Source organism: Grammomys surdaster, unplaced genomic scaffold (assembly GCF_004785775.1).
Source record: "Grammomys surdaster isolate TR1022 unplaced genomic scaffold, NIH_TR_1.0 194, whole genome shotgun sequence".
Lineage (NCBI taxonomy): Eukaryota > Metazoa > Chordata > Mammalia > Rodentia > Muridae > Grammomys > Grammomys surdaster.
In genome coordinates, this window is record NW_021604639.1 from 3,462,171 (window position 1) to 3,480,653 (window position 18,483).

At 38.8% G+C, this 18,483-nt stretch overlaps 1 protein-coding gene across 2 annotated transcripts in view; it reads right to left on the minus strand.

The window, feature by feature from the left end:
• The window catches only part of Lyst (lysosomal trafficking regulator), a 161,980-nt gene that overhangs the window by 111,520 nt on the left and 31,977 nt on the right, over positions 1-18,483 (minus strand). Inside the window, exons 4-6 of one of the 2 annotated variants that reach the window (XM_028769800.1) lie at positions 8,214-8,304; positions 2,850-4,929; positions 664-1,672 (exon numbers count right to left, since the gene is read on the minus strand). In XM_028769800.1, the coding sequence (XP_028625633.1) occupies positions 664-1,672; positions 2,850-4,929; positions 8,214-8,304 (3,180 nt within the window). Of the gene's footprint in view, positions 1-663; positions 1,673-2,849; positions 4,930-8,213; positions 8,305-18,483 lie in introns of those variants that run through there. The other variant, XM_028769801.1, reaches the window with a different exon arrangement.

An 18,483-nucleotide genomic window follows, 5' to 3' on the forward strand; every position in this document is an offset into this window, starting at 1 on the left:
GGACTTTTGCAGAAAATGAAGCAGTAAGCTTCTTTAGAGTAGGACCTGTATGTCCCTTTGTGTCCTCCGTACTTGGTACTCTGCTAAGTACAAAAGGGCTTTCTAAAAACAAAATGGGAAGGGGAAGGGCCATGAAGCCCCTCACCTCCTTGTGGATTTAGTAGCTCCTGAGGCCCCAGCCCTCTCAGAATCTATAAGGAGTTAACGGTTACTGGGGAAGGAAAAGACATTTTCTCCTGTGATATAACCACTGGCAAGGAACTCTGGTTCTGGTAAATAATTTTTCATCCAAGATTTTACAAGAAACCCTAAGAAAATATAGTGGATTTTACATATACACACACACACACACACGCGCGCGCGTGCGCACCCATGTACACGCACACAATGACAACAAATATGAAAATAGAAAGGGAACTAGCTGGGATGAGGAAGGGGATGAATGGATGGGAAGAAAGAGAAGGCAAAGAGAGTGAATTGATATAAATACACAATATACATAAAACTGTTCTTATGAGTTCCAGTTTTATATATAACTAATACTTTAAAATAAATTAAAATATGTGCCAAAATAAATTGACAATGTTAAGTTAGAACATGTATATTATATATTATTATATGTACATATATGTTACATAAGATGGACTAAGTACAAAGTATCACCTGAGAAGGTGGCTCCAATTCCATCTTCTGTTGACTGGCTCTGGCGCTATGAAGACAAATGGCCAGGAGAGACTCCAGAAGTCGTATGCTCTGGAGAGAAGTCTCGCTTTCTTGATTCATAAATGCCTTTGCTTCCCCAGGAACAGATTCAGTAGCCAAAATCTGCCCTGCACTTGTGGGGAGCATATGCTGTGACTCTAATTCACTCACACTGTCAGCACTCCTCTTCAGAAATGCCAGTTCCAGTGCTGTTGCAGATGATACATCTCCCTTCAATGTCAATGCAGGCTGAGATATTCTGATTAACTCTTGGTTTTCATTTACACTCATTTCTCCCAGCCTTCTTCCTTGATCCTCTGTATGACTTCTGAATAGTTTTTGGATTATCATAAATATTAATTCATGGCATACTTGGAAACCACCAAGCTTGTGAAATTGTTTCTGGAAGACTGAGTTCAACATGTAGATCCAACGACACATGGACCAAATGTCTGCTGCGTGGTGCAAACATTCAGGGGAAGGTAAGACAACATTCTCAAGAGACAAACATGGCAGCATGTGACTTAATGGCTCACTGGCAGTACTGTCATAGCCAGAAGTATCTTCTGACTCATTGGCAGACTCCCTATCAGAGTCTGCTTCTTTACTGACACATAGAAAAGCCACACAGAGGAAGAGATTTATTGTGTTTAAGTGAACATCCTGGTGAACAGTCTTTCGTTTTTTTGGATCAGTTTCTCTGAGGCTGGCATAAAACTTCCTGAGACTGCAAGGAGAATCTGAGGAAGCTTGCTGCTTATGGAGAGAAGGACCCACAATTAAGGATGGCAACTCCTGCTGGATGTCTAACCCATAGACACCTGGAACCGCAGCATCTTTCTGTTGTTCCCCTAGGCTGACAATCAGAGTTTCAAATGCTTTCAGGGAATGACTTCGAATCCCATCTAAGTAATTTAATTCAATTATTTGGTTTACTCCATTACAACTTAAAAACAAATCTCTTATTATCCTGTGAGAGACAGGGAAAAAAGATTTTTAAACAACATAGTGAAACATTTATAAATAGGTACATATGCCATGTAAACATGTCATTGCTGTGTGTGGTATATATACTAAACATTACCTACTCTGATTCATTATTTGAGTAGTTCTAAGATACTGATCAAAATCTCAAGTTACTTTCTAATAGCACTTACATGTTCATATATATAGCTCTGGAAGTACTTAAAAAGAAATATCTATATATAGCCCACATTAAAAGGAACAACTCAAGAAGGAATTTTGTCTTCAAATAATAAATTTCATAGAAATTCTAAATATCATAATTATTAGCAGGAGGGCAGGCATATATTTCCTTCACTTGCTGCCTTGGTTGTCTAACACTGTGCTCAGGACTTCCCAACTTAACAATCTTAATGTCCCCAAAACTAACAATCACAAACTTTGGAAAATTCATTGATAAAATACAATTTAAACTTTCCTTTTGCTTATCTGTGTCTTCTACTTTGTCTGAGTAATAAATATAACTATGGCATTTAAGAAATTATCTCCTTAATGTCACTGACTCAGGAACTAAATATTTCATGCATGTGCAAATTTTACATGGTCATAAATACACAAATATTACTTTAAGCTTTATGTGTTACTCATAAAATAACACAAGCTTTTTTTCCTGTTCTAACATGATCTTTATAAATGCTTTAATGGGTTATAATATACTATCTACATTGTAAATACAAAACAATTCATTTGAACTGGCCTTTTCTCTTAAATATCTCTGTCTCACACATTTCTTTCCTTCAGAAATATAACCAAAAATTCCCCCCCACACTGAGAAGTTAAAAAAAAATCAATGTCTCTAGCTTCTCTCCTCTAGCTACCCCCCAGAAAAGTAAATTTAAAAATGTTTTTAAAATGACATGGAGAGGGATGGGATAGGGAGTTTGTGGAGGGGAAACCAGGAAAAGGAGATAACATTTGAAATGTAAATAAATAAAATATCCAATTAAAAAAATGACATGGGAAGGGTGCTTTCTTTGTTGAAAAACTAAAGTCCTTGATAGCAATACAGTTACTATGACTATACTATGGGTGAGGCCCTGGAGGTTAGAAATTCAAATACACACGCTTTTATCCCATGTTCAAAAGCATTCATTCAACTGTAAAACATATGCACACATACAAACCTGGATTTAAGTAGGATAGGCAGAGTTTTTAAATATATCTGAAGCACTTCCTGAGGCAAATATTGTTTCAGTTGGCTACACATGTGAGTCTGAGCTGAAGTAATACTTAGCTGTTGACAATGATGCACTAATTCAACTCCTCTTTGGAGCACAGGATTAAAGATATAGTTATATAATTTCCACTGAACAACTACATTGCCTTTCTGGATTAAGTTGCAAATGTGATTTGCAATCTGAATGTTCTGTAATCTGTCTTCCTGAAAGACAAAGTTCTGATAAGCCTCTAATGCATCCCATTTCCACAACAAGTCTTCAGACCCGCTGCTTGGCAGGATCCCTTGAAATCTGTAAGAAGGACTGGGCAAGCCACAGGAAGGACCAGCACCACACAAGGTGCCTTGCAGTGTCTCTCCTATCTTAGCCAGTTGGTCAGAGTCCACAGTACAGATGTTGCAAGCTGCTTTTTTAATTTTCTGTGATATCTCTGCTCCTCCTAACTGATCCAAAAGAAGTTTGCTAAGGACATTCAGTATATGCTGCTGAAAAATTTTCAGTGCTGGCAATTTAAAAGCATGGAGTAAAGGGACAATCACAGACTTAGGATCCATACAACAACAGATTCCAACATTGTGTACACCTGATAGGATCTGGATACATGTGGTGCCCAGGGAAACCTGCTGCAGCAAGCGCAAGCACTGGTGCGCGCACACTGCAATGCAGCAGCACCGCTCTGGATACTGCACATCTCCCTCTGCAGTCTCTTCAAAGGGGCTTTTAGAAAGCTGATTTTTAAAGGCTGAAACCAGGAGACCTGAGAGATCTCGGTGGTGCTGCATGAAGTGGGAATACTCACAACGCCGGTGCCTTTTCCTTGTGCACATGGAATGATGAAGTTGCTCTGATTTCACTTTTTTGACAGTACTCATTATTTTTATTACACTGTTTATCAGGGCTTTCAAATGTTCTGCAGCCTCTGAAGGAACGTCATCCCTTGAAAGCAGCCATTCCATCTGAAGAACTGCTGTTTCAAAGAGATTAAATCCTTGGTGCTGGATAAATTCTTGAACTAAATCCATGGCTTGACTGAAGTAAAAGGGATTTGAAGCTGCACTCTGAAGACAAGAGATGAGGAGCTGTAGAACTCCTTCCAGAAGCTCAGGTAGAAGAAGGGCTCTATGACGATACTTGGAAAATACAAAGCCTTCCTGGACCTCTTGTAGTGTTTTCTTTTGTCTTGGTGAGAAAGGGTCAGGCTGCTTTTCCAAGCAAGCCCTAATTTTTAAAGCTGCCCTAAGCAATTCAGTCAAATTTTTCCTAAGACTTTCTGGCATCGCCTCTGCAATGCTAACGTCTACCGACATAAGATGCAGCACAGTTCGAAAGAGCATCCGTTGAACCAAAGCTACTGCCTCTTCTGTCCAACCTGCAGAAACCAGTTGTCTCTCCAAAGTGTCACTCTGGTTACAGCAATCTCCAAAGCCTGCTAGGAACTCAGTCAGTGTGGGCACTACACTGAGTGCTAAGGAAGAATTATGATTCAAAGCAATGTCAAATTTACAAACTTTTTCCAATAAAGATAACAAAACATGACATAAGTCAAAAGGAGAGTTATTCATGTTACTGAGAATAGACAAGGCAGCTGGCTCACTTAATATGTCACCATTTGAATCCTGTCTCAGAATAACTTCTCTGGAGTTTTCCAAAGACATGGTGTCAGAAAGGACCTGTTCTTTGGTTGCAGAGGGGTCAAGTTTGGCTACAAGGTGGTCTTCCTTAGAAGACTGTGTCAGGAACCGTGGCAGCACGTGGAACCTCCTGTGTTTACTCACAACTGTACTCTTCTCATCTGAGTTGCCTTCAGAGTCAGAGGTGGAGAGTTGTGTCTTTCTTGCATCTCTTACAGAATAGCGATGGGTACTTTTACGCTGTCGCCTGATTTTTCGAGGAAGGTTTACTTTTGCAGAAACCTGACCAGATGGAGCACTTCCTTCTAAATATAATTTTCCCTGAGTTGATTTTTGTAAGCTTGAGTTCTTTTCTTTGGTCAGGATTATATCAGATGACAATGGCAGGTTAAAATCTAATGAAGTCAAAAGAAGACTTAGGTTAGTAACTTAAACTCAACACATATAGGCAATGACTCACAACCCACATGAGTCTGTCCTGGCATGACTTTCCTGCAAGGCTGCTTTCCCGAGTTGCATCTCTGGGTCACTTCTGCCCACACTTATCTTTTTAACTCTTCACACCACATGGCATTAGCTCAGGGGATGCAAACTGATTTTGAGAATAGCAAGGAAAAGAATTAGGAAAGTAGACCTAAGTTGAACCTAAATATTGCATTGTGATTTCAAAATATGAGACTCTGAATTATCCAGCTGCTGTGCTCACCATTTAGAAATCTTTAGTGATGTTATAATTAAGACACAGAATAGTTTATAGTGTCTCAGAACTTCAATATTCACCCATATGAATTAAAAATCATACAGTATACAGCAAGTATTCACAAGGACTAACACCAGGTTAAATGCCACCTGGACTTAAGATTTAAAGGATATGTGTAGGCTGCAGTGACTGAGAGATGTAACAAAGAAATCAGCCTTGCAGGAAAATCACGCCAGGCCAGACTTACAATGAGGGCTGTAAGAGTTATTTCCATAGGGTCTTGTTCCCTGAATTAGCCAGGTATAGAGAGAACAGCAGTCCATCCTAAGCCCTCAGAGCTTGGGGCAGCATTCAGTAATCATTTCTTAAATGATCTAATTAAATGCAACTTTCTCTTTACAGTAATATTTACTGTAGTCTATACAAAATGGAGTTATACAAAACAGAGGAATAAATACAATTAATACAAGTTAATAGAATCTTATGCTTTATTTAGGAGAGGGAAAACAAAGCAGATAGGAGCAAATGTTAAAAGGGACCAACTCCACCAAAATACAACATGCCAGCCAGCCAGGAAAACAACTTTCCTAAAATGACATAAATCAAGTTTCTTAAGTGATTAAAAAAAATTAATTCTGCAAATTCAAAAAACAAGTTACTACATCAATAAATAATCAAACATTATATTAGAAGTCTTTAGGTATCTTCCTTTAAAAAGATCTATGCCTTGATTCATCAAATTCATCAAGTAGTTCTAACTGAAGGCCCTGCTATACCATTCCTGGGCATATACCCAAAAGATGCTACACCATATCACAAGGACACATGCTCCATTATGTTCATAGCAGCCTTATTTGTAATAGCCAGAGGCTGGAAACAACCCAGATGTCCCTCAACTGAAGAATGAATACAGAAAATGAGATTCATTTACACAATGGAACACTACTCAGCTATTAAAAACAAGGATATCATGAATTTTGCAGGCAAATGGATGGAACTAGAAAATATCATCCTGAATGAAGTAACTCAGGCCCAAAAAGACATACGCCATATGTACTCACTAATAAGTGGATATTAGCCAAGTTCAGAATACCCATGATACAACTCACAGACCATATAAAGCTTAACAAGAAGGGCCCAAGTGTGGATGCTTTAATCCCACAGGAGGCAGAGGGAGGGAGGGACCTGGGTAGGAGAGGGGAAGGGGAGGAAAATAGGGGGCAAGGGCAGGTATGGGGGGAAGACAGTAGAGAAGGCATGAGGGCCAGAAGAATGAATAGAAATATGCAGTAGTGTTGGGGTGAGGGACGGGGGGACCTCTGGAAAGTCCCAGACACCAGGGATATGAGAGGTTCCCAGGACCCAATGGGGATGACCTCGGCCAAAATCCCTAAAAGTGGGCAGATGGAACCTGAAGAGACCACCTCCAGCAGATAGACCTGGGCTCAGTTGAGGAATGGGGACACTCACCCATCTCAAAATTTTTGACCCAGAATTGTTCCTGACTAAAGGAAATGCAGGGACAAAAATAGAGCAGAGACTGAAGGAAAGGCCATCCAGAGACCACCCCCAACTTGGAATCCACTCCATGCGCAGGCACCAAATCCCCAACACTACTGCTGATGCAATGTTGTGCTTGCAGACAGAAGCCGGGCATGGTTTTCCTGAGAGGCTCTATCAGCACCTGACTGAGACAGATGCAGATATTTACAGTGAACCATTGGACTGAGCTCAGGGACCCCTATGGAAGAGTTAGGGGAAGGACTGAAGGAGCTGAAGGGGATTGCAACCCCATAGGAAGAACAATATCAAGTAACTGGACCCCTCAGAGCTCCCAGGGACTAAACCACCAACCAAAGAGCATACATGGGCTGGTCCATATGACTGCCTTGTCTGTCCTCGGGGGGGCGAGGAGGAAGCATTTGGTCCTGTGGAGGCTTGATGCCCCAGAGAAGGAGAATGCTAGAGGGGTGAGATGGGATTGGATAGGTGGGTGTGAGAGTACCCTCTTAGAGGTTATGAGGAGTGGGGATAGGGTGGGTGTGGGGCTTGTGGAGAGGGGACCATAAAGGGAGATAACATTTGAAATGTAAATAAATAAAATAATTAATAAAAAAAGAGCTCTATGTCAGGTATGCGTTAAAGTATAAGCAAGAAAAATGTAACACAGGAAGACAATTTTTAACCCAGGAGAGTCTGAATTTCAGGAGAAAACTAAGGAGAAACCTGTTTATCTTTCCACTGAAGTACTTAAAGTTTCATGTGCTTACACATGCATAGTTATCAAAATCAGAAATTAAAACCAAACAACGGTGGCAAACACCTTTAATTCCAGCACTTGGGAGGGAGAGGCAGGCAGATCTCTGAGTTCATGGCCAGCCTGGTTTACAGAGCAAGTTCCAGGACAGCCAGGGCTACACAGAGAAAACATGCATCAAAAAACCAAAACCAAACTAAAAGCAAACCAAAACAAAAAACCCAAAATTAAAATAACCTATTGACCTCATAATTCTATTTAGCCTTGAAACAACATTTATCCTTCAAATTTATCCTTCAAAAGCAAAATTAGAAAAATTGAACTAAAGAAAATACTGTAGAAGTCACTTTTAGAGCACTGGTGACAGCAGTCTTTAAGCAAAGAGCTGTAATTTGTTTCTTCAAATCTTCACCACCCATCTTCCTAATGCTGTAGCATATCTAGTAACTTCTTTCAATAAGTACTCTGCTTCTTCATGTATTTTGCATTTGTCTTTTGTGTAAGCCTCTAAGAAGCGCCACAGTTTTTATATTACCAGAAGACACAAAAATGAGCTTGCCTAATGAATTTTTCATACCAGGTATATAATCAAAATATCACCGCAGTATCTACTGCTCTGCATCTGAAACTGTAGTAACTAATCAGGCAAAAGTAGCTTTGCAAATGAACTTCTTTTCCCAAAGGGACTTGATAATGCAAATGACCTATGAAAAAGGACATACCTGATGCCTGCTGTTCCTGGACAGGTATCTTCCATACCAAGGGAAGGAGTGACAGAAGAAGAGTCAGGAGTTCTTCTCTGCAGGTCAGGGCCTGTGTCAGAAACACAAGTCTCTCATGTTCTAAGGCTCAAGACACATTAATTCCTCACATCCTATATTTAACTGAAACAAAAACAAAACTTTTCCTTACAAAAAAAAAAGGTTACATTTGAAAACTGAGGATCACATTAACCTATTTTAAGTCCAAGTCAAACTGTGGACCCTTTTCAATTTATAAGCATTTCCAACCAGAGAAGAATGTAAGACTATGTGATGGTATTTAGCACATTTGCACTAATGCTTCAAGAAGAGCTGCTATTGATGCAGTGTACATTGCAAGAATTCCTCACCTATAAAAAACAGACTTGTTAAGTACAAATGAAAGATTAAAGCCTATAAGCTATTAATTAATAACAAAGTCACTACAAAATGTAAGTTTTCATGTAGTTAAATATAAAAAATAAAAAACAATTTTAAAAGAAAAAGCAACATTAATGACATATGAAAAGACTTATCAGTGAAGATAATTAAATATATTAATTGCACACTCTATTATTCTTTTTGAAGGAAATGGACCATGTTGGAAAAGGTCTCTTTATGTGGACCATAAAATACATACACACAGACAGAACAATAGAAGGCATATAGTATCTCCCCAGTATTGAACTTAGTATTGAATACTAAATTCTAGTATGGAACTGGTATTCAGTTTAGGAGTTCAGAAAACAAGAACAATCATCAGAAGGGTTGAAGTAGGACTGCAACTAGACAGATACACCTGGGATACCTGAGACATGAGTTGTCTAGTATTTAATGAACAGTTAAGCCAGGAGTTATTCCTTCTCACACCATTCCTTGGGGAGGGGAGCAAGACAAGACAAGATTTGCTAGGTAGAACTGGGGTAAGTAGGAATAGCCAATGTTAGCAGTAGGGTCACAATGAATACTAAGTGACTCCACAACAAATACATATAGAGACATATGAGAAACTATACAGTAGAACTGAAATGGCTCATAGTTAATTTTCAATGATCTGCAAGTGGGGAAAAAACTCCTCACAGGTTTCTGGCTTAGGTAACTAAGTACCAAAAATATTTCCACCAAGAAAGAAAATCTAAGAGTTAGGCTAAAGATGGTGGATTGACTTAAATTTTCTTTAATTATATGTATAATGCATGTGCTGTTAGGCTTAGTAGCGAATGCCTTTACTTGCTGAGCCATCTCACTGGCCCAGATGCATTTTTTAGACAGATACAATCTGAGACGCTAATGTGTCTAAATGGAGATGTTACTATTATATATAATATATAATTATTTAAATATATATCACACCTTATTGTTGAGGTAGCTCTCCCTAATATAATCTGTCTACTTAAGCTATGAAAATCACTTGGGTGGATGCCTAGGACATAAGTGAGGGTTTCCAGAGAGCAGGCAGAATGATAGAGAACTAATAAAAATGGGATTCAGAGCTCCAAGAGTCTTCAAGAAAGTAAGGATGGGCAGGGCTGAAGGAAGCCTGTTGAGCAGATTGTTCACAGAAATGTGAAGTCAGAGACATCACAGAAGAAAGCAGTGAAAGAAAGGGCATTCAATCTTCATATAGACCACATAAAACTCACATAGAAGAAGGAAGACCAAAGTATGAATGCGTTGGTCCTTTTTAGAAGGAGCATCAAAAGTTTCAACCAGAACTCCCAAAGTCTAAACCACCAACCAGAGAGCACAAAGGGAGGGACTCACGCACCTGTATAGGGAATTGAGGGTGACCTTGTTAGACTCCAGTGAAAGTGGAGGGCCAAGGTCCCCAAAAGTTTGGATCCCCTACTGTGTTGGAATTCGAGAGCAGGGAGATGGGACTGGGAGGATGTTTGGAGCACACCATCACAAAAATTAGGAGGAAGGGGTAGGGGATAAGGGATTTGGGGGGAGAATGAGAAAGGAGACAACATTGAAAGGTAAATACGTATAATACCCAATAAAAACCCCACACAGATAAAGAATTTAAAAAAAAGGGAGTCTATTTATTTTTATTTAATTTCAAAAGTTTCTAGGAGATGCAAATTGGCTAAGATACTATTTTAAGCTCTCCACAAAAGAATTTAAATCTCTGTTCAATATTCTCAAGAGAGAGGTAAACCCTAACTTCCTCAACAGTTAATTGACAAAAGAGAGGTAATCTCACAAAAAGTAGAAAAAGCTATTTCTAATCGATATATCATATAGTCTGATTAATTGTCAGTGGAGCTATAAAAGTCCTTTGACAAAAGATTATTAATATAGATTTATATATCCTTAAATAAGGCCTTCATGACTCTCTGGGTGTGGAAGGAGCAACTGTTGGCGCTTCTGCCCTGATTTTACAAGAACTCTGAAAAACTGGCTTTAAAAACAAAAGAGGGGGAACGGTACCCCCTCAGAAGGAGTCCCCCTGAAATACTCTCCATCATGCCTTGTTCACTTTTCTCTCTCTAAAGCTGAAAGCTCATGGCAAATCTCTTGCTGACCATGTTGGTGACCTCGGGCACCACCAAGACCAACAAAACTTTGCCACAGATATGGGGAAGGACCCTCATACCCATAAAGGGAATGCCCCAGTCCCAGTTCCCTTATGGAGCTGAGGACTGATATGCCTGCCCAATACCACAGAAGGCACAGCTAACCGGCTACCACAAATATTAATGAAAAAAATAGATACCCTCACAAAGCCAGGCCCAATCATAAATACGATGAATAACAATTTACATCCAGGGAAGAGAAATCTCCCTGAGAATCCCCTTCTTTTTTCTTTCCAGGTAAAATTGAATCACCCGTGATGCCTGCTATTAGAAGTTCTAACCCAGATGGACCAGAAGCCAGGAGCCTCGCCCTTACCCTCACCCCCTACCTTTTCCCACCTGCACAAGGTCCCCTGAAGCTGGGCAACTGCAAGATCCTGCTTGGCAACTGCAGATAGACTCAAAGCAGTGTACCGTATCATCTGAAGAATAGCAGGGAGACCATAACTCAAGCAGTGTACCATATCTTCTGAAGAATAGCAGGTTGCAGTCCTCCTCGCCCCCACGAATAACCAGGACCCGCCGGTCGGGTCAAGTGGCACCCAGACGTGGGGCTCGAGGCAAGGACCCATCCGGACGGACCCTCATTGAGAGGATGTGCGCACGACATCAAGATTGAGCAAGACAGAGATCATCGCCCGTGACCTGTCGTCCACGGAACCAGGTTGATGCTGCCATCAAGAAGGCAGTTGAAGTTCATTACCATCAGCTGAAAATTGCAGAGGATCCAGAAGTGACTCCGCAGGAGACTGACACAGCTGTCAGCTCCCCTGCCTCCCCCTATGGTCGACCCCTAGACTTCCACGCCCTCCAGAAGGGTACCTGGTATGCCTGGCTTTGCCCTCATTTCTCTCGCTAGAGAGCTTGGCCTCTTGATCACCACAACAAAAATTGGCTTTTTCCTAAACCAAGGCCACCCTTGATATGGCCGCTAACATTGGGGAGCCTTCCTTTATGACAATATTACACCCCAAACTGACAAATGGTTGGTAACTTGAACATATACAAGAGACTAGGATGGCTGTGAGTTAGCCCAATGACGGGATTATTGTAGGTCCACTTCCCAGGGGCCCACCCAATGCAGCCGAAAAGGAGTGCGTGGTGCTGGGAGTGGATGCAGCCTACATGGCCTAAGACAGGGCTCTCACCCTCCTTTCACCCACATCAGAGTCCCTTGACGTTGCCCATCGTCGACAGCCTAAAGCCTTCGACCATCGATGTGACTTGTCTCACATCAGTGTTTTGGGGTTGTGAACTTGTCTAAGACCCCCCATAATTAGACATCCAAATTCAAAACTCACATAGTTGGGATTGAACATAAGACGCCTTCTCTAACTAAACAGAGAAGGGGGAGATGCCAGAAGCCAGGACCCTCGCCCTTACCCTTACCCCCTACCTTTCCCCACCTGCATAATGTCCTCTGAAGCTTGGCAGCTGCAAGATCCTGCTTAGCAACTGCAGATAGACTCAAAGCAGAGTACCATGTCTTCTTAAGAATAGCAGGGAGACCATAACTCAAGCAGTGTACCATATCTTCTGAAGAACTGCAGGTAGATCATAATTCAAGGCAGTGTACCATATAGACCATGACATGTTTCAAGGCACAGGCCAAGAAGATTTTGTACTTTTCCACCACCTGGACCCTCTTACCCCCTCCCCTTGTAAAACATGCTATAAAAAAGCATTTCATGTTCAAAAAAAAAAAAGAAATTAAAAAAAAAAGAAAAAAAAAAAGAAGAAAAGAAGTATGAACAAACAACTTACTTAAAATGTATCTTATGTGTAAGATTGAGAGTCAGGATTTATTCCACATGAAAACTATCAGCATAATGCTAAGAAAAATTATTTTAATATGTACTTTCAAGTGTGAAAATCAATGATACTTCTCTGAAGAAAACATTATGAAGAGACTTTTAAAGTAAGATGAGAACTATTTGATTAAGACATATTCTTTCTCAGCTCAGCAAGGTGACTGATTCAAGTCAGAGTCATATGGTATTCTGGTTACATCCCTGGATTTTCTTTTGAAAGAAAGTTATTCGTCCCCTCATCCATCACTGTAGGAGTTAATAAAACTTTAGAAAGAAGCAATTGAGATCAACCTCTCCTTGCATGAGCAGGAAAATCATACATTCCTTGACATTTCTCAGTGATCACTGATTAGAGGTATTATGCATAAGCTTTACTATAGATCACCCTGGGTAGTCATTCTACTATGCTAATGCACTCAAAAAAAGTGAGACTATCTATGCACCGTTGTTGTATTTAAAAGTCCCCTTTCAAATCTTTAGATATTTGAAATAAAAATACATGAAGAAAAAAAAAAAAAAGAAAGGGCATTCAACAGGATGCAAGCTGGCCTTTCTGAGCTGCGTAAGACAGCTGAAAAGTCTTAAGCAGCTGGAGGGAGCTGATAACATTCACAGTCACAGCTTCAATGGAGTGAAATGTAATGATAGAGGACCTGTTTCCACAGGCTGAAGAGTCAAAGGAGTTAATGAAAGATTCCTAGTCTTAAAGTAAATCACTTTTTTAGCTCATTAATCTTTCAGAGTTATACAAATATGAGTCTTTAGTGGATGGCCTCACAACATTCTACGGGAACAGACAAACTGTCCTGGTGAGTGAGTTCTTGCTCTGTAACAGTACACTGGCAAACCATCACTGCTATGTGAACCGACATTCCTGCCCCACCTGCTGCTCAGTGTGGTCCGGAGCCACCATGCAAAGTCTAGCAATATCTGTTCTGTGAGGCTCCTGTTTCCCTCAGTTCACCATACAGACTTATAGACCACAAACCCCTGCTATGCTAGAGCAATCCCAGGTGGAGAGAAGGGACACACTGGCAGCTTAATGCAACAATTTTTCATTTCATACAGTTACTGTATTTCTAAAACAACTCATTATTGGGGTAGCGCTCCATAATAATAATAATGTTGTTGCTGTATGTGTTTTTCTGTATGCAAATACCACAGTGTGTGTCGAAATGTGTGGAGTTGTTTCTCTCCTTCCACCTTTACATGAATAAGTGCTAGGGATCAAACCCAGCACACACTTCTCTTGCAATCAACTTTATCCATGGAGCCATCTCACTAGCCCTAATTCTATTACTTTTTAAAGTGACATATATTCTTCCTTTGTTTTGTTTGTTTGTTTGTTTATCCTTACTGGTCTTAAGATAAAACTCCACATGTAATTCTGTTCTATGAAATCCATAAATATTTTTATTATATTTGATGGTACACTGGAAAAGTAGGCTTACAGTTATTTCAAATGAAATCTTAATTCTATCTCCCCAAACCCTAAGTATGCACAATAGCTATAGTATCTAGAAATAAGAGTTGTTCTTTAATACCAGATCCACAATGCCACACCCACACATGCCATCCACAATCATTCCAAGGCTTTTCCATGACCTAACATATAGAAGAAATGAGTTTATATCACACCTTCCCTTACTTAACACTTACACTTAGATCATGCCTTTAAATTTTTCCCCTAGCAATAATAAATAGTGAAATCGTTCTCACTGAGGTGTCCCTTTCTGAATTCAGTTGAAGAAGCATGTTACAGGTACTTGCCAGGTACCAGGCACAGCTGTTTCCATAGAGACAACCAGTAGCCATAGTGACAGGAGGAGGACGACAAGTGAGTCAGGGAAAGGCTGAGATCCCAGCCCAGACACATATCTAGGAGGCTCAAAGGTAGGCATCAGTGGAGACTTTGCCATGAAATGTCTGACACAGCAAGGAATATGAATGGTAGCCAGAAAGTAATGCAAAATTACTGTAATTATTCAATGGTATTACAAATGAGTGTCTTGGCATACTAATTAAACTTAACTTTCCAAATGTTAAAACATAACATCCTAATGGCATAACAAATTGCTATTCTTCATTTATTCTCTAAGAATTTTATTCTAATATATATGCATCATACACATTAAAAAAAAGTTTCTTCATTAGGATTATCTAATCTTTTTTTTCCATTCCCTAACTGTATAACTACCAAGCTAATAGAAATTTAACAAGTCTGTACTGTTTTTGTTTGTTTGTTTGTTTAGCTTTGCTAAAAAGATTTCCTAATGGTTGTTTTCATTTCTGTACACATCACTTTGAAATGTTTGTTATGTTTGTTTGCTTGTTTGTTGTAGACAGGGCTTTGAATACAACCCAGATTTGATTTCAAACTCACTATGATGGCCTTGAACTCACAGTGATCCTTCTATATTTGCGTTCCATGTGCTAGAATTATAGATAGTGCTATCATGCTCAAAGCTATTACGACACTTTAAAATTCCACTTGACTATTGCATTCCTTTAAAACGAGGTATTGCTAGGCATGGTGACATATGTCTTTAATCCTAGCACTTGGGAGGCAGAGGCAAGAGGATATCTGAATTCAAGATCAGCCTGGTCTATATAGCAAGTCTCAGGACAGGTAGGACGACATAAAGAAACCCTGACTCAAGGGAAAAAAAATAATAAAACAAGGTATCAAGTAGAAACAGCAATAAAGAATTCTACGTGTAGTGGTCCTGTGTAGATCTCACTAAAAATATTACTTGTTCTTCTACTTCTTTTATATAAATAAAAACTTTTATTCTCAATTGCCTTTTAGAACTTTTTTAAAGAGGTTTTCGAGTTGAGTAGTTCTGTAAATATCAAAGGTCTGGTACTTCTAGGTCTGCACTCTCCTTCTGCGCTACAATACAGCCTTTAACATCTCAGAGTAGTTGTATACTGGTTTTCCACCGATGCCAGACATTATATTGCTAGTTCCTGAATTAACCAGGAACTGAAAATATATTTCATATGTGATCAGATGACAAATATTTCAGGCTTTGTGCATCATATAAGATCTCTGTCACATATATTTCTCTTTCTTTTAATAACTTTTAAAAATATCATAAACTAGTATTAGTCTTGAGCTATATCAAAATAGATAAGTGACAGATTTGACTTCAAGCTGTAGTTGTTCTCAGACAGTCCCTATCCTCTCTCCACCACTCTCCCTCAGCAGAGAATGGTTGTTAAGTGTCCACAACACTCTTTGTGGACTCTTCAGAAAGATTTTAGGTAGGTAATACCAAGTACTATCATCTATACAAAATTACTTCTAAGAATCATTTAGAAGCTTTTCTGACAGGGTCTATATATTCATATTACAGAAATGTTTGTCTCAAAAATAATTACAGACATAGCTTTAGTAATACTGAGGTAATCCCAGTATGATTCATAAGAAACCCATATTTCAAAGAAAATTGTACTATTAAGAAATACTGTAGGAGGAGAGAAAAAAGAAGGGTAGACGAAATATGGGGGAATATGTTCAACATACAATATAGACTTGTATGAAACTCTTTTTTAGAAATGAAAATACTACCAGATTCACCTAAAAGAATGAAGGATAAAAAAAAGTCCTTGTCTCCACCCCCAGTTTAAAAAAACAAAAAAGCAATCTGTCCTTATTATGAAGTCAAGAGTCCTGGAGACCAGGAATTAGTGAATTACTCACATAGAATAAAAACATTTCAGGCCCTCAGAGTAGGTAACAACCTACAAACCTAATTAGGTCCTCCTACCTTGTATATATGTATGTATGTATGTATGTATGTATGTATGTATGTATTGTATATATATGAATATAAACTTAAAATCTGTCATCGTTAATCATTAAAAAGATCTTTTGCCATTTAAAATGAATAGCTTATTTAATAGATTAAATTGATTATGCATAATAAATCATTAACAAATGGGGCTTATCATAGAAATCCAAACATAGTTCAACAGTAAACCATCTGTGTACCTCACCCACACTAAAGAATTAAAAGAAAAAATAATGATAATCTCAACAGATGTAGAAAAGGCAGTTGCTATAACTCAGCATCCATTAAGGCTATATAAACTCTCAGTGAACTGAGAACAGGAGAGAATGTCCTTACTCTGATCAAAGGCAACTAAGAAGCTCAAACCACATTCAATGAAAACATCCGTACTTCCCCTTGGGTTACAACCAAAGCTATAAGTCCACTCTTACCCACCATTTCCATCTGCCTCTATGTAGAAGACAGTCCAAAAAAAATTTTTAAGGTATAAAAACTGGAGAAGAACTAAACTGTCATTACTTACAAACGGCATGGTTGCTAACACAAAAAGTCCTTAGGAGTTTACAGAAAAATCTGGAGATTAACAAATGAATTTAACAAAGGCACTGGATATGGCATCAATATTCAAGAAAAGCAACTCTATTTCTATAAGCAACAAACGGGAAAATTACGTTTTAAATAACACTTGCAATGACATCAAAAAGGAATAAAATACTTAAATCAATTTAATAAAAAAATGTACATGATCTCTATATTGAAAATATAACACTTCAGATGAATCAGAAAAGACTCAAATTAATAGATTTACACCATCTTCATGGACTGGGAGAAATCAATAGTGCCAATTCTTATCAAGTTGATTTACAGATTCAACACCATCCCAAGTAAAAGCACACTGAGTATTGTTAAAGAAATTACAAACTGAATAAAATTTATATGGAAACCCAAAGGACACAGAATGGCCATTACTGATGAAATAGAGTAAAATTGGAGAACTTACATGACCTGATTTCTGAATTTACTTTTTAAAAAACATTTATTTATTTATTTATTTATTTACCTACTTATTTGAATGGTGGTACTTATGCTATGGCACATGTGTGAAGATATGAAGATAACTTGCAGAGCCAGTTCTATTCTTCCACCATGTGTGTTCTAAGAGTTGAATTCAGGTCATTAGGCTTTATGGCAAGGACCTTGACCCACCAAACCATCTTGCTGGTCCTCACGATTTATCAAAAAATCATAGTAATCAAGTCAGGGATGTTGGTGAGAGAACAGACAACAGAGTAGTGAACAGAACAGAAAGTCCAGATAGAAACCACTAAGTACATAGTTAATTTGGAAAGTAGTGACTCTACTGAGTTCTCCTAGTCCATGAACATAGTGTATTTGAGTCTTCTCTGACTCCTCTGTAGCGTTGTGTTTCTAACATTTCTAGTACTTTCAGCTAGGAAAGAAAAGGCTCTGAAGAAGAAAGACACTGTAACATTTGAGTATGTGTGGAAGAAAAGTGTAAGAACTGTACCACCTACCTCACACTGCCCAAATAGTAATTTGAAGTAGATCAGAGATATAAGGTAAAAACAAGACTAAAAGATTAGGAAAGCTGAGAATATTGCTCTCTAGGTAGATATTTATCTTGTATTCATAAGACTCTGGCTTTAAGCCCCAGCACTACATTAAAATTAATTAATTGATTAATTAATTAATTAATATAGCTTTTAAAGTAGGAGAATATATTACAACTTTAGGGTTGAAAGACATAAAATTTTAGAACAGAAAGTACCACTGCAAAAGAGAACTCTATTTTCTGAAGACACTGTTAAGGCTGAGGGTATAGCTCAGTGGTATAGTGCTATACATTCAAGAGGCCCTGGGTTTGATCCCTAGCACTTAGGAACAACAGGAAAACACTTAAAAAATGAAAAGGCAGCCAGGTGTGATGGCACATACCTCTGTAACTCTAGTACTGGATAAGCCTAGAAAGGAGAATGGAGAATTAGAGGCAGGCATTAACTGCCTATTAAAACCCTATCTTAAAAAAAAAAAAGAAGGAAGGAAG